General features: G+C 30.2%; 1 protein-coding gene and 1 pseudogene across 1 annotated transcript; one reads left to right on the top strand and one right to left on the bottom strand.

Moving 5' to 3' along the window:
• Positions 1-1,856: 1,856 nt before the first annotated feature.
• LOC149059543 (uncharacterized) lies at positions 1,857-2,495 on the top strand. The gene is made up of 2 exons (XM_089224827.1): positions 1,857-2,209; positions 2,277-2,495. The coding sequence occupies exons 1-2, from the start codon at positions 1,907-1,909 to the stop codon at positions 2,493-2,495; spliced, it is 522 nt and encodes a 173-aa protein (XP_089080953.1). The 5' UTR covers positions 1,857-1,906.
• A 3,310-nt stretch (positions 2,496-5,805) lies between these two features.
• On the bottom strand, positions 5,806-6,379 carry LOC149059542 (uncharacterized; annotated as a pseudogene).
• Between the last annotated feature and the right edge of the window lie 8,638 nt (positions 6,380-15,017).

The raw sequence follows: 15,017 nt of genomic DNA, 5'->3' as shown, positions 1-15,017 counted from the left end.
AATCCCTGAGTAACCGTTAAAATAAAGAACTATCAGATTCTCTGTTATCTACAGAACAAAAAGCTCCATTTAGTATTTAAATATTTGCATTTCTTATAAAGTTATAAATAATAAATAAATTATAGGAGGTTGTACGTACCTAATTAATCATTAAATTTTAATTTTAAATTAGGTAATTATAAACCTTAAAATTTTAATTGTTTTTAGTATCAATTATAATAAATAATATTTTAGATAAATGTAATATATCAGCTGTCTACATTTACAATCAAAAATACATGTAATCATTAATGTTAAAACGATGTTTTAAATTTGTAAAGTTCCTAGATGTATTTCATGTTTTTTTAATTCTCATTCAGATAGACTTAAAAATAAAACATAAACATTTCCTTTTTATATTACCACTATAGTCCAGTCAAATTAGAAAAAAGTTCGGAACTAATCCCACGAAAGCAGGATTTTGATTTTTTTTTTTTAGTTTATACCTCACTGATGAACATACTAAAAGTCCTGACACCTACCCCTGTACGTAGCTCTCCACCCCTCTTCAAAGGGTGGCGCGCCCCTTTCACTGTTTTCGCTTATAACTCGTCAGATTTTCAATTTACAATAAAAATACCTATGACCAAAATTAAAGACCATAAAATTTACCATAGACTTAATTTTTTTTTTGTATATATATGTTACGATAAGTGTTATATTTTTAAAAAATATAAGAAATAAAATTTTTTTATCTTTTTTTTTATTGTGTTTGAGCAAAAACCGTCAATGATACGCTAAAATGACAAAAGTTAACGAGCAGATAATTTTACATAATATAACGTTAAATTATTATAAAAATTTCAATTACCGTAAGTAATAGTGTTTTTTATATCAGTAGTGACAATATAATTGAACAATTTGTAGACAATTACAAAATACAAAAATAAGAAATTTAATTACAATCCACTAAAAAAAAATTGCCGAAAGCTGAATTTTGGTATCTGAGTAGTTTATACCTTACTTATAAACATACCAAAAGACCTGACACCTACACCTTGTGCGTAGCTCTCCACCCCTCTACAAAGGGTGGCGCGCCCCTTTCACTGTTTACGCTTATAACTCATCAGCTTTTCAAGTTAAAATAAAAATACCTATGACCAAAATTAAAGACCATACAATTTTCAATAAGAATACATTATTTTATTTGACATACACATTTATAAAAGTGAAATATATAGAAAAATTGAATTATGAAATAACTATTAATTACAATTATTTTTAAAATAAATACAAAAATTGAAAATTATACATTTATTTATATTTTTTTAGATTATAAGTTATGAAATTAAATTTAAAAAATGGTGTAGGTCCTGAAATGGTGTAATGGGGTTGTAAGTCCTGAAACAAAATTAATTAATATACTTAATATTTTCATATTTTCATATTTATATTATATTATGTATTGAATTATTAAAATCATACTGTACTTTATTAATTAAATTAAGTGGGTCGAATTTTTTTTATTGTCGGTGTGTTTGTGTTGGTTTTTTCTTTTTGATTTTCAATTAGATTTATTTCGTCAATATAGTCTTCAAAATCGTCCTCTTCTTCGTCAGGTGTACCGTCAATTTATCGTAAACAATTTACCGCGCGACAATTGACCGTAAACAATTGATCGCAATTGCAATTTATCGCACGATAATTGATCGCAAGGCCAATATTATTTTTTTGTAACTTTATTCGATCGTTAACGATTAAGTCTTATCTAACATTATACTCGTACCCTATTTTATCAGTCCGTATTTTTCCCTATCTATCTATAGAATATAGATCACCATGAAACACTATGAAAATATATTAGTACTGACACAATCGTCAATCGGTATATACTAATAACTTGAGCTGAAAGTACTGTACATAGAATATGGCTTTAGAGTACGTATTAAGCGAAAAAAATAAGTATATGCTTATTTATCAAGGTTTCTTACACGTAAAAGAACGAGAATATGACAATAAAACATACTGGAAATGTTCTGAATACAAAAAAAATCACTGTAAAGGTCGTTTACACGTAGTAGACGACAAAATTACTAAATTTATTGAACATAACAATCACGTTCCAAATGCAGCAAAAATCGAAGCGAAAAAAGTTATTTCAACTTTAAAGAAAAATGCATTACAAACAACTCTCAGCACATATTCAGTTTTAGGAAACGCAGTTATGCAGGTAATTCATATTTTAGTTACATATAGAAATGGAAAAAATAGTTAATTATTCAAATTAAACTAATTAGGTAACAAGTGCAGTTTCCGCAGAAATGTCGAGTGTTAATACATTGAAAAGGACAATTCAACGTGTACGCCAAAAGGAGGAAGCTGCACCAGCTAATCCAAGTAATTTTGAATTTATTATACCAGATCAATATAGATATAACTCCAATGGTGAATTATTTTTAAAATTCGATAGCGGTCCTACTGAATCACGAATTTGGTTACCACAAATAATGCTATAGAAGGGTGGCACAATTGTTTCACATCACTTATAAATAGTATGCATCCTTCAATTTGGAAATTTATAGATGCATTAAAAAAAGAAGAGAGCATTAACAGATTCAAAATCGAACAATATGTTGGGGGCAACGAGCCAACCAAAAAAAAAATTTACCGAGATAGAGCAGCTAAAATAAAAAAAATATGTACCAATTATAACAATAATACAAATATTGAAGACTATCTTCGTGGCATTGCATACAATTTTCAATTGCAAATTTAATATTTAGTGTTTTTCATTATTATATACCTACCTTCATGATTTATTATAATATTATATTTATTTATTTTTTATGTTCAATTAAATGTACCTACAAATATTATCTATTTATATAAAAAAATATTGCAGATTATAATTTTAAAAGTTAAATTTTTCTCATTTTTATATACTGAACAATATTTTTTAAACATTTTTAATCTAAGACGAAAAATATATTTTTAACCATACATGTAACCAGAGTTGTGCCAAATTTATTAAAATTAAATATATATTCAAAATATTTTTATATTACTGAAAATGTTATTTTTCGATCAATTGATGTGCGGTAAATTGCAATTGCGATCAATTGGCTTGCGATCAATAATTTGCGGTAAATTGTCGTGCGGTAAATTGTTTGCGATCAATTGACGTGTATCCTCTTTGTCATCTATGATCGGTTGCTGATTTAAACACGAGCCTCCTTGGCAATGCTTGCATATAACTGAACATAGCAATCCTGCTTTTCGACAGCTACAATTTTGTTCACATGTTTTTGTGCAGGCACAACTAATAACATTCAAAAGAGTATTCGGTGCTGGTGACTTTTTCGTGAAAACTGGATTTAGTTTACCATTATATTCTTTCCAGCCCCAACTCTGTGGATCTAATTTATTGCCACGCCACAACTGTATTTGCAAATAAACTCGATGTAAATGTTCTCTTTCCGCATCGATAGTAGGTGGAAGTCTAGCTAGTTGAACTTGTTTTTTGTTAGAGGCTGCGGGTTTTTGAAAAACATCATGTCTTAATTTATTCAAAGACGTAATGTGGGCTGGAGCTTTATATAATGTTAAAAGATATTTTCTCCGGCACGTTCAATTTCAATATCGTCTAGACATTATATGGCCACCTCGCAGTCCTGATTTTAGGTTAGGTTACCTTTTTTTTTTTTTTTTTTTACCACAACTAGGCGGGATTTATCGTTTGATATTCCTTCCGCCTAGCTGCATCATTTATTCATTTATTGAAAATACCTTAAAACAAAATTTGCCGCTTACAGGGACAGTCCCCCTATATGCGACTTTCAAGTTAAAATTACATCGCGCGAGAGGCCCTACCCTCTCTAGTTCCGCCTTCGGCGTACAAAGAACGATAGCTTAACTAAAGGCTTTAAATGGTTTGCCTTTTGCCTCGTAGCTGTCGCCGCGTTGCCTGTTTTCACGAACCGGCACCAGTCTTCCGCTCTGGATGCCCCGTGCCTAGAACTTTGTCACCGCTCCACTGGTTCATCATACCGGTCCGCGAGCCGCTTGCTGACGCCTGCGCTTTCTCAAGTGCATTCACAATAGAATCCCAGGATGCGCTGTTAAATGCGTTCTTGACATCAAGTGTGAGCATGCCAACAAACCTGTTGTAAACACTACTACGACCATTTTTTGCGTTTTGGACTATAGTTCGGAGCCTTGCCATCGCATCCACTGTGGATTTACCAGGCCTAAATCCATATTGATTCTCCGTTTGATTTTCTGTTCATTCCAAGTGTTCCCGAAGCCTGTGGGTAATTAGTTTTTCAAGTAGTTTGCCTGTAGGGGAATTACCCGTTTCCGCCAAAATTTGAAATGACCGATTCCGCCATCGCCCGTTTCCGCCAATTTAAAAAAAGGTTCGATTCCCGTTTCCGCCAATTTACCTGCTATTCACTTATTCATAATTAATATACACAACATTTTGTCATAGTTTTAATAAATATAATGATAAAGTAAAAATCACTTATTCATAATTAATATACACAATATTTTGTCATAGTTATATTATATTATAATAATTTTATCGGGGATCGTTCGTTTGTATCTAACATTGCCTTGTACTGTATCATATGAACGTAGTTTCAGTCAACTCAAATTAATTAAAATATATTTTTACCAAAAATATGGAATATATTACAATAATTTTACCATAGCAGGTAAATTGGCGGAAACGGGAATCGAACCTTTTTTTAAATTGGCGGAAACGGGCGATGGCGGAATCGGTCATTTCAAATTTTGGCGGAAACGGTACATGCCCGCCTGTAGTGTCCAGCATGCACAGCGGTCTGTAGACTGATGGGTTGTCCAAGTAAGTTCATGAATAGTACTGTCGTACTATATGATGTACCTATAATATTATACTTACGAACAATTATTTTTTTTCCCATATGGTCGAGAAGATCTAGCATTCCATTTAATATTATTTAATTTTCCAAATTCAGAAACCTACAAATTACAGTCTTCTTTAGTTTTAATGTTTGATCGAATAACATATTCAAAACATTCTAGTTCAGTTACTATTTTGTTAATGAACGACTTAGGCAAATGCAGATTCATTTTGTAAATTACAATGGTAATTTTTTAGAATTAAAATCCGTACAAGCAACAACCCATTGATGCATTGTGATAACATAACAATCTTTATTATAATAGTTACTTGTTTTATTGACTATTGATGATAATAAATTATATTAATAATTATAAACGTTATAATTTTAAATATATTTTATGTAATAATAATAACCAAAGATTTATACCATGTATACCTAATTTATAAACTGAACTCTACTCTAGTGTTGCTTATTGATGTACCTATATTTGAAAAAAATAAATATTATACACACTATAAATATAACATTATATTTTTTGTAAAACCGCGGCATCTGGCATTGTATTATACTTTTGATAAATAATAAGATTAAAACCGCAGCAAATTTGAATCGGACAATCAGAGAACAGCGGTCGTGTGTGTACAGCATGTTAATACGCCGCCGGGAAGATGCAGATTGTGGGCCTGATCAGAGACAGAGTTGATGTTGATTCTTCACGCATACTTGGAGTGGTACAGGGTGGTTGCATCTACAACAAATTATCATACAAAAGACTAGCTAAATTGCCCATCGTTGCTAGGTTTATTAATTGTTGTTATCTGGTAAGATTTAATATTGTCTAGTTAAATTAAATTTAAATAAGATTGTTTAAAAAAATATGTCATACTATATTAATTGTTTATTAAGCTGATTTTTATCGTTTATCTAATATTTCTCTTTAAACTACATTAGCTGTAATTTCTGTTGGCGCCAATGAGTTACATGCCAATACCATGTATAAGGTCCAAATTTTGTTCTGGCCAGTGCAATTATCAGCCAAGAAAATAAGATCTTGTTACTCTTTGGTTACTGATTAAAGCCAATATTGAGTCTGTAATATTTTCAGCTTTATGCCCAGCAATGGCTTCAATCCAAAGTACATAGTGGTATAAGGCATTTGGTTTTAATTGAGCAAAATTGTTCATTAAATACCACTAGTCTACTGGTTAAACAAGAAGTTTTGGTATCTGGCATACTAGCAATTAATATAACTTTTTCTAAGTCCATTGAGTAGATACAAGTTGACTCGATACTCACTTTAGAATCTTCCTTATATTTCGACGTTTCTGCTAAATCCTTGGCTTTATGGTTTTCCAAAAGTGTAATATTATCTCTGATTTCATTTTCATCAGTACATATTTCAATTATATTTTAATAGGTAGAGCAATCTTCAAATTTATTAATTGTGGAATTTGTCTATAAAACTCTTGAGTGCAATAGTTTTTATGTTGAGAGCAAAAACCATCATACATGGCTTTTACTGTTAGTCCAAAAGGCAAGTACATTATATTTGGAGCATTAAGTCACCGATAATGACTTACAGATGGTTTATACAGCCGTATATGATCAGCTACAATAACTTTGGGTATACATTTTTTAATGTTTTATTGTCCTCTATTTTCAGTAACAGATGACATAAAAAAATTATTGTTCATATTTTTTATAGTTCTGTTAAAAACAGAATCAATTGTATAGCCAAAAACATATAGAAGAGTGGTCTTACATACTTTTACTTCATTCTTTTGGAGTCTGGAAGGTTGTAAACCCTGGATTGTGACTTTTTAAAGCTATCAACAGAATCCTCCACTGTTGTTCGACGTTTTATAAATGTAATTGTTACACATTTTGCTAAAAAATTATCTCCTCTAGAGTATGTTGTTAGAGACCTATAAGTTTTCCATAAAAACTTTCGATGATCAGTGGATAGATTCAAAATTATCTCTACACTTCTTTGTACACTCTACAGGGCATGTAAGAGAACGGTTTGGATGTTTTGTCTTGGCTTTGACATTCTTTAATTCCCTTTTTTCTTTTAACACTGCTATCTTATCTTCCGAACTAAACTTCTTCTTTCTTGTAGTTTCAATAAGTTGATTATCTGGAAAATGTTAAATATTTATATTTATAACTGCATTGTTGTATATATTAATTATTTAGTACCTCGATGTTTGGTAATTGGGGTAAAATCAGGATCTAAATCATCTTCAACGTTGTCAATTAAAAATAGAATTACATGTTAATGAAAATATATAATATAATAATAAGTAATTACTTTAGAGAACTTACGTATGAGTCTTGGTAATGCATAATAGTGAATTGTGATCGCAGTCCATAATTCTTTTTTCGATTAGTTATTAATGTATAAATTTAAGAATTAAAAAAAAAATCGTTGCTAGTAGTTACTGTGTTTAGAATTTGAATTTCACAATACTTGAAATATATTTTCGGCAGATTACAATCATAACAAATTCAAAACACAGTATTTACACTTCGTGTAGATACTGGGTTTTGTTATTGTTTTTTTTTTATTTATCAGAATAAAATGCTGTGATTTCTGTATTACTCTATGAGTTACCACGCGGTAACTCCTGATATAATTGACGTACGTGAAGTTGGCCCACCCACTTTGGAATAGCGACTTAAAATCTTAAGTAAAATATTTTGCGAGTTATTTGCGAGAATTTGCGAGTTCACTTTTAGAATTTGCGAGTAAGCAGTTTGCGAAATATTTATGAGTGGGCCAAGTTCACGTAGCCCACCCATGTTGTCCTAAAACTTTGAAATTGGTATCAAACGAAAGCCTCTAATTTGCGAGAATTTGCGAGTCCACTTTCAGAATTTGCGAGTCGACCATTTACCCACAAAACCCACTTTTTGACCGTGAAGTTGGCCCACCCGTGTTGTCCTAAAACTTTGAAATTGGTATCAAATGATAGCCTCTAATTTGCGAGAATTTGCGAGTCCACTTTCAGAATTTGCGAGTAAGTTCGCGAGTGAGTTTGCGAAATATAGATGTGTTAGATTACAAAAATATAATTTGTTTAAAACATACTAATTGAATTAAAAAACCGAGTATAGAAAGTTCAAATAAAATAAAACTTAAAGCATTGTGTGAAACTCGCTGGGTAGAAAGACATAACTCTATAATTACGTTTCATGATTTATATAAATTTATTTTAATTGCACTTGAAGAATTAGAAAAAGATTCTAATAGAGATACATCCTATAAGGCAGCAAATTTTAATTCTAGTGTAAGGAGAAGTGAATTTCTAGTGTCTCTTGAGATAGTAGAAAACTTATTTGCATACACCAAGAGTTTAAGCATTCAATTGCAAAGTTCCAAGCAAGATTTATCCATGGCTAAAAAGAATATTAAAAATATAATAAATCTTTTTAATAGCATACGGGAAAATCCTGAAAATACATTTAATTCTTTATTTGAGAATGCAGCCAAAAAAGCTCAAATGCTTGGAGAAGAAATAAAAATCCCTCGACTTTGTGGTCAGCAAACTCAAAGAAGTAACATAATTGTTCGTGAGCCTATGGATTGGTTTAAAGTTACAATATTTATACCATTTTTGGATCATATTATACATGAACTTTATTCTAGATTCAATGAAAGGTTTAATAATATTATTACACTAGAAGGTCTAATTCCTGCAAACATTAACTTTTATGATACTAAAAGTATATTAGAATCCGCTAAATTTTATTGTGAAGATGTTGAGGGTTCAGAGTTAGAATTGAAAGCGGAAATACATTTGTGGAAAAATAAGTGGACAAACATTCAAAATAATCCACATACTGCAGTTGAGGCATTAGAATACTGCAATTAATTTTTCCCCAACATAAAAATACTATTACACATTTTTACCACTTTACCAGTTTCCACAGCCACAGCAGAGAGATCTTTCTCGACCTTGAGAAGGTTAAAAAATTATTTACGGTCCACTATGTCTGAAGTACGTCTCAATGATTTGGCCATGTTAAATATTCATAAAGAAATAGATATAAACCAAGTAGTTGACACCTTCGCTCGAAAAAAATAAGGAGGATGGAATTAGAAGATTGGTCAAAATGACCTAAAAATTGTTATTTATTTTTTGTTAATTGATTATATAAAGAAATAAAGAATACAATAAGTGGATGTGATTTGTGAATGATGTGATATAATTTGTTTAGATTGTTACTTGTTTTATTATTATTTTTTTTTTTTTATTAAGTATAGAGAAGAATTCTTTTTTAAATAAAAGTATTTGTTTTAGATGTATTTTTAAAGTTGTCACTTATGTTTACCCATTTAAATATTAAGCACATTATAGGACTAAAAAAAGGTCATGCTATCAGGATGTAATATACAGAATAAAATTATACCTTAACCTAAGCACCCCCCATAAAAAAATCCTAGATCCACCACCGTATAATACCACAAGTTGACGAAGACGAACAAATATTTAAAAACAACACTGTCACTATAATACGTATATGTACTTACTCTGATAGTCTGATCTCTTCTTTACCGAAGTAAAGAATTGTAATCTTTTATGATTATGGTAATTTTCCATAATGATATCGAGTTTATTTTACTTTTATTAAAGTTAATAATGTTAAATCCCGTGGAATTACACATCGTATTGATTTGGTTATCGCAGTTTGGCAGTTAAGATAGGTGCGTTACCTATACAACATATACGCGTATAATACGATGATAATCTCACGATTAAGTGAAGCACGATGACGAGCGACGTAGTGTTCAAGATGAAATAACCACGACGAAATATTCGCGATACGATACTACACGATAATTAATCGTGCGATAAAACGTCAGCGATGATTTTTAGCACGGTAAATTGATGCGCGATGCACTGTCGCGGAATCCACCACGCGCGTATCTACGTATTTTTATCGGTTATCACTCATCACACGTTTTACATTATACGCTATTGAATTTTCAAAATATTTTTTTGTGTATTATAATAAAATGGAAAATATTATTTCTAATTGGTTGGATGAACCCAATGACAATTTTGTCTACAGTGATACTGATGACGATTCATGCGATAATGTATCGCATAGTAGTCATAAATCTGATACGGAGCAAGAAATCGATTCATCTAGTGACGAGGAAGCTCAACAAATGTCAAGTAATAATTAATACGTGGGAAAAGATGGTAAAAAATGGTCAAAGTCTCGTTTAACACCCACTTCGAAAACTCGTGCTCATAATGTCATCACTCATTTACCAGGCACAAAAAGACACGGGAAAAACGCTAAAACTCATATTGAAAGTTTCAATATTTTGTCCAATGATATTATAATTCAAATTATTACAACATCCTCAAATATTTATATTGATAAAGTGAAAAGTAATTTTAGCCGCGAAAGGGATGCCAAAAATACTGATGTGGTTGAAATTAGGGCTCTAATTGAAATACTTTTTCTTAGTGGGGTTCTCAAATCGGGAAGAAAAATTGTCTTAGCTCTTTGGAATACTTCGGGCCTGGGTGTAGAAATGATGTACTTGACAATGAGTTATAAAAGATTCCGATTTCTGATGAGATGCCTGCGTTTCGATGACATTCGTGATAGAGTGCAAAAAAAGAAATTGATAAGTTGTGTCCTATTCGGGAACTATTTGAAATATTGATTACTAATTGTCAAGATATTTTTACACCAAGTGAATATCTTACCATAGATGAACAACTTGTAGGATTTTGTGGTCGGTTTTCTTTTAGACAATATATTCCAAATAAGCTGAATAAATACGGGATCTAAATATTTGCACTTGTCGATACAAAAACCATGTATACAGTTAACCTTGAAATATATCCAGGGAACCAGCCCGATGGCCCTTATTCTCAAAGTAATTCACCAGACAACGTCGTAAAACGTGTGGTTCGGTCTATAAAAAAGTCTGGCAGAAATATTACAGCCGATAACTGGTTTTCATCTGTGCCTTTGGCGATGGATCTACTAAAAGATAAAATAACATATTTAGGACCTCCCAATAAAAATAAACGCCAGATATTAAAAGATTTTGTTATTGTAAAAGGACGTAATATAGTGTAATATAGTGGCGATGGCCACTAGCAATATTTTTCAATCTACTAAATGTATGTGGAATAAATAATTTTGCAATATATAAAAGCAATAATGGATATAATCATAATACGTCACATAAAAATCCTGATAGCTGCGGTATCTGCTGACGAGGTATAACACATTTACACACCATAACTATCTCCCAAAACCACCTAACTTTGAGGAGCAATATCTCATCAACGGATTAACGAAAAATGAAAATTAGAACGTATTAATTAATGAAAAAAATAGTTTTATTCAATTATTAAATTTTAAGTATAGGTTTCCATTTGAAAATCAAAAGTTGACAGTGGTTTACCTAATAAATATAAGGGTGAAAAATATAAAAAATATATACAACTCTAGAACAGCGTAAATCTACAATTTTGAAAAAAAAAAAATTTGAAAAAAGTCAATACTTTTTCAAATAATGAGTGTTGTTTGATAAAAGAATCACCCTGTATAATGTAAATTTTAGTTTGTAGGGCACCACCTACCTATTTGCGAGGTTATGGTTATGGTACGTGGTGCCGGGATCTGGGAGGCTATTCAGAAACTCATACGAAAAAGATCCGTATACGAAAATCGTGGTTTCCACATGAGTTTTCACATGATCCCGAAAACCCGTATTCTAAACACTTTTTCGTATACGGATACAATTATGTCATGTGAAAAATATTCACACGATTGATTCGGATGGGTTTCCGTATGTGAAAATTGGTTTCCGTATGCGGATTCATGCTATTTAACCGGTTTTAAGGTTTAGATTATGGTTTAAACATTGAATGATGAGACTTAGACTTATAGTTATAATTTATGATTTATGTTTATTATAATATCATGATATCATCTAAATAATTTAATATATTTAAGTATAATATTCATTGCATCAAGAATTTTGAATTAAAAGTTAATTAGTAACATATGACGCGCGTAGAAACAAATTATATAGATAATATTTTATAAACTCATAATATTAATTAAAGCGCGGATTTGTAAACATTTGCACATTTATTTTGGTTGATCGTATGATATGCTAAGTGAGCATTACAATATTATTTCATGACATAATTATTTAAAAAAGACACTTTTTATTGCATATTTTTTGTATATTTTGCAATTTTCTATTTTAAAATTTTAATTGCATATTTCATCTTTTAGTGCTTATTTCGATGTTTTTTTAATTTTTTTTTTTTAGAAATTTTTATAAAATATAAACTACCTATTTTGTCTATTATAAAATAAGAAAAAAATATTATATTTTTATAGTTTCGATTAATATCAAAGAAAATTAATAAGTATACTTGTAGGAATAAACGGGTTTTCCACAATATTGCCTTAGGACTTAGATCAATAATCGGGTAAATAAAATACGTTAACTAAGATAAGAAAATATCGGTTATGAGTGTTACGACCATAATATTGAACATTGACTTTATTTTACTAATGTTCAAAAATTAATTTTTTTTGCCTATCATTTTATGCATATTTTAACATTTTAGTGCATACATTTATGCATAGGTATTTAAGATTTTTTAGCGCATATTTGGTTGGTTTTTAATGCTTATAAAAATCCGCGCTTTATACTCATAAATCATAATCAAACGTTGATTGTGTTGACCGTTTTTATCTACAAACAGTTTACTTATCGTCTTGTTTAAGTCGTCTCTGATATACCTATATATCCCAGTTATAATTTTGTCATCAAAAAGTTAAATTTTAGCGAGTTTAAAATTACATTTCTAAACATTGCAGTAGGTACAACGCTAATAATCGCACCGTGTATACTGTATACCTGCACACCCGTGACTTGTTTTCAAAGTTTAACGTGTTTTTTTCATTTTGTTGAGTTTTTTTTATTATTTTAAATTTAAAATCTAACGATGGACGATTTGGATTTTTATGAATTGCTTGCTGGCGTGGAAGTCCTCGAACAAGTAGAAGAAAATGCCAATGCTGCTCTTAGACACGAGCATTCAGCAGTAGATCCTTTTTTATAGGCAAGTTGAAAACTTTTTTGAAACTTATTCAATTCGAGGTATAGTTGAGTCATATAGGTACTCCATAAGTTAGATTTGTTTATTTTTCTAAAGTATCGCAAATTTTGTAGTGATTAGCGAAATGTTGAATTTGTACACATTTTCAAGAATTACTTAGTTAATAAACTAATAAACATACATTCTTCCTAGGGATTCGGCCGTCAGATGCGTGTACATTTTGGAAAAAAACTCCTATTGTTACGTGTATTTAAGTCGGACTAAAAGCTATCTCGTGTTAATAAGCATAAGATCTAATATTAATTATTTTACATATCGTAAATATCAATAGCATGATGAACATGATCATAATATTACATATTCAAATGTTAATAATCACCCATCACCTCTCACCACAAAAAAAAAAAAAAAAATGTGAATTACATATTCTTTCATATTCACTATATTATGCTATTGCCAATTGGTAAATATTATGTCACTATTATAACCATGCATTTATTATATTTTATTTTCATTTTCTTAGACTTGTCGGTTTTTATGTATTTTTTATGTTATGAAAAATGCACTATGTAAATAAGTATTTATGTAAGAGTTTTATAAGTAAACAGTGATGTTATATAGTTAATCCGTACTGACTCTACCAATAATTCCTGTATTTTGAAATGTGTCCAGCATTTTCATAAATAATATTTTTATGTTTTTTAATAAAAAATTAGCTTATGAATGAAAGCTGAAAAACAGCTTTATACAATAAATTTAAATTAAATATTATTTATTGACTAAATTAAACATAGGTAGGTTTTTTTTTTACTGTTAAATATTGTATTCCTTGTGCTATTTTAATCATTGAATATTAGTAATATAAGTATGTTATATTATTGCATTATATTGTGTAGTGTACTGATCAAATTTAAAGTTCAATATAAATTGAAAATACATTAAACGCCATTTTAGGGAAATTATGCAACAAAAAATAATTAAATAGGTAGATACTTTTTAACATGAATAAAAGTTACACTTAAATGTATAAATCAAATATGCATATTTATTATATAGGTACCTGTAATTATATATTATGTATGTATTATTCAAAAAGACAAGTGTGCAGCTATATGAAAAATGAATTTTTGAAGTAACTTAAACATTTTTAATTTAAATTAAATATTTTAATTTACCCGGCGCCAGGCCTTCCAGTCTTTTATAGGGCCCGGAATTGAATTTAATACCCCCGATAGTTCTTCCCACTGCTGTTTGGCTATGGCTTGTGTGAAGGTGGAGGAATGTTTCCCTTTAGCCAATTCCTCGTGATTTTTCAAAAAATCGACCATAGCTGCTTTTTGGTCGTTTGTCACCGACTTTGATTTAAATCTTTTTTCAACCGACATTTTGATATTTGAAAAAAAAAATCGAATGAACAGTCAAAACAGTAAAAAGAGCAAAGGTTTATTAAAATGCGGGAAATGTTACGTACACAATACAAATAAAAAATTGCGACGTTGCCGCTGTTAATCGTGGAAAAATTATTCCCATACGGATCGCAGATTCGTATACAAATATTAATGTTTTGTGAATACTATTTTCCATTCGTATACGAAAGTGAATCGTGTGAATCGTTCGTAGACGGATCTTTTTTGTATGAGTTTCTGAATAGCCTCCCTGAAGGTAACTATTTAAATACAATAAAATAACAGGTGTGATCCCACACACGCATAGCACCACCGCTAACTTACTCACAGAAGTCACCTTTCACCATAGACCAGGCTGAGCGTTGACCAAATCATACAATGCAGCAACACATGTCAACAGACAATAGTCACAATACAACTCGTATCATCCTAAACTAAGGGAGAATAATTGTTATTTTAGTAAATGAATTAATTATTTTGTTAATATTTTTGTTCATAAAACAATGTAGAAAATTATAGTTATAATTTATAATAATATTATGCTATGATATAATTATTTATACAGTACAGTCTTGACCACGGTGGAGTCAACACGTTTGTTTGCTCTCTCCGTTATCCTTGCATTG

The sequence above is a fragment of the Diuraphis noxia genome, unplaced genomic scaffold, assembly GCF_037042655.1.
Source record: "Diuraphis noxia isolate RWA-SAM2 unplaced genomic scaffold, SU_Dnox_SAM2 contig0001, whole genome shotgun sequence".
In the NCBI taxonomy this organism is placed as follows: domain Eukaryota; kingdom Metazoa; phylum Arthropoda; class Insecta; order Hemiptera; family Aphididae; genus Diuraphis; species Diuraphis noxia.
Note: the sequence above shows the minus strand (reverse complement) of the source record. Positions and strands in the feature narration are given on the sequence as shown.